The sequence below is a fragment of the Nanorana parkeri genome, unplaced genomic scaffold (genome assembly GCF_000935625.1).
Source record: "Nanorana parkeri isolate BGI_ZX_2015 unplaced genomic scaffold, ASM93562v1 scaffold2766, whole genome shotgun sequence".
Taxonomy (NCBI): domain Eukaryota; kingdom Metazoa; phylum Chordata; class Amphibia; order Anura; family Dicroglossidae; genus Nanorana; species Nanorana parkeri.
Genome location: NW_017309034.1, coordinates 10152 through 11914, shown reverse-complemented (window position 1 = coordinate 11914; position 1763 = coordinate 10152). Strand labels below are relative to the sequence as shown.

At 57.5% G+C, this 1763-nt stretch overlaps 1 protein-coding gene across 1 annotated transcript; it reads right to left on the bottom strand.

Moving 5' to 3' along the window:
• Positions 1-74: 74 nt before the first annotated feature.
• IL34 (interleukin 34) lies at positions 75-1222 on the bottom strand (the record flags this gene model as incomplete). The annotated part of the gene is made up of 2 exons (XM_018574145.1): positions 75-275; positions 996-1222. Coding segments are annotated over 2 exons (428 nt in total), but the record flags the coding sequence as incomplete, so codon positions are not given.
• Positions 1223-1763: the final 541 nt, after the last annotated feature.

Genomic DNA, 1763 nt, shown 5'->3' with positions numbered 1-1763 from the left:
GGGGGGAAGCGGCATTTTTCGGCTTTGACTCATCCCTGAATTCCCCGGATTTGGAGATTCCGGCTATGAACTCTTCATTCCTGACTAGAAGGTTCTGGAAGTGATCCGGGAGGGCAGAGCGTGTCCTCTGACCTGGAGTTGCCCAGCCGGCAGTCCTCCCCGTAGAGGGCGTACAGGACCCTGTTGCAGTTGTCCAGCAGAGATTTCGGGGTCACCGCTTTGACTTTGTCCTCCGAATTGTGCAGCCTGTCCACGATCTTCACCACCTCCTCGCTCTTCATCTCCTGCAAGACAGACACACACCGGACCTTAGAACAATGGTAGGCGACCTCCAGCTGTGGTGGCACTACAAGCCCCAGGGAGGCATTGCGCAGCCAGGACTCCCGGAGATGACGGGATTTGTAGTTTCAGCACAGCTGCAGTGACAACGTTATTCTACGTCCGGACACGTGAGAGCGGGGTTCAGGAAAGTCACATGACACGTCGGTTCAGGAAAGTCACATGACACGTCGGTTCAGGAAAGTCACATGACACGTCGGTTCAGGAAAGTCACATGACACGTCGGTTCAGGAAAGTCACATGACACGTCGGTTCAGGAAAGTCACATGACACGTCAGGAACGACTCCGATCATTCACTTATTCCCAGGGGTTAACGGGTCGGAATTCCTCTGCAGCTGATCGCACTTAGTCAGGGTGACGCTCTGCAGGTCTGGGAGTGTTGGGGGGGGGGGTCACCCGGCATGTGATACATCGGACTGTAACGCGGGCGATTTCCTGCTCACGGCGCCAAGGGGAGGGGCCCGGAAATTTCCCACGTGGGAGGTCGGGGTGCACCGGGAGGAAGAATGTTATCCTGACCCAAATATCAAAACCCTTCGGACGGGACATTGAGGAGACCAGAGGGGGGGCGGGGATCATGGAGTGCAGTTGTTGGGATGCCAGGAAGTAAGATGGCGGCTCTCGGAGAAGGTCGGAGGTCACATTGTTGTCTTACCTCCTCGGCTGTCCCGCGCAGCAGAACGTTGAATATTCCCTGCAGCTCCGCGATGAACGGGCGGGTCGGGTGTCTCTCCAGCAGCGCCCTCTGGATGGTCTGCAGGATACTCTCATTGACGATCCCCCACAGATAACGCAATTCCTTCACCGTGATCCCTTTACTGATCTGCAGGACACGGACATCTCCCGTCACAGCTCGCAGGACGGGAACCCGACACAAACCAACTTCAGATTATAAAGCGGAGAAGAGGGGAGCAGAGTAGAGGGGGGTAGGGAAGAGGGGAGCAGAGCCGAGAAGAGGGGAGCCTAGAAGAGGGGAGCCGAGAAGAGGGGAGCCGAGAAGAGGGGAGCGGAGCCGAGAAGAGGGGAGAAGAGGGGAGCCGAGAAGAGGGGAGCCCGAGAAGAGGGGAGCAGAGCCGAGAAGAGGGGAGCCGAGAAGAGGGGAACGGAGCCGAGAAGAGGGGAGCCGAGAAGAGGGGAGCCGAGAAGAGGGGAACGGAGCCGAGAAGAGGGGAGCAGAGCTGAGAAGAGAAGAGGGGAGCAGAGCTGAGAAGAGAAGAGGGGAGCAGAGCTGAGAAGAGAAGAGCAGAGCTGATAAGAGAAGAGCTGAGAAGAGAAGAGGGGAGCGGAGCCGAGAAGAGAGGAACAGAGCTGAGAAGAGAAGAGGGGAGCAGAGCTGAGAAGAGAAGAGGGGAGCGGAGCTGAGAAGAGAAGAGGGAAGCAGAGCTGAGAAGAGAAGAGGGGAGCAGAGCTGAGAAGAGAAGAG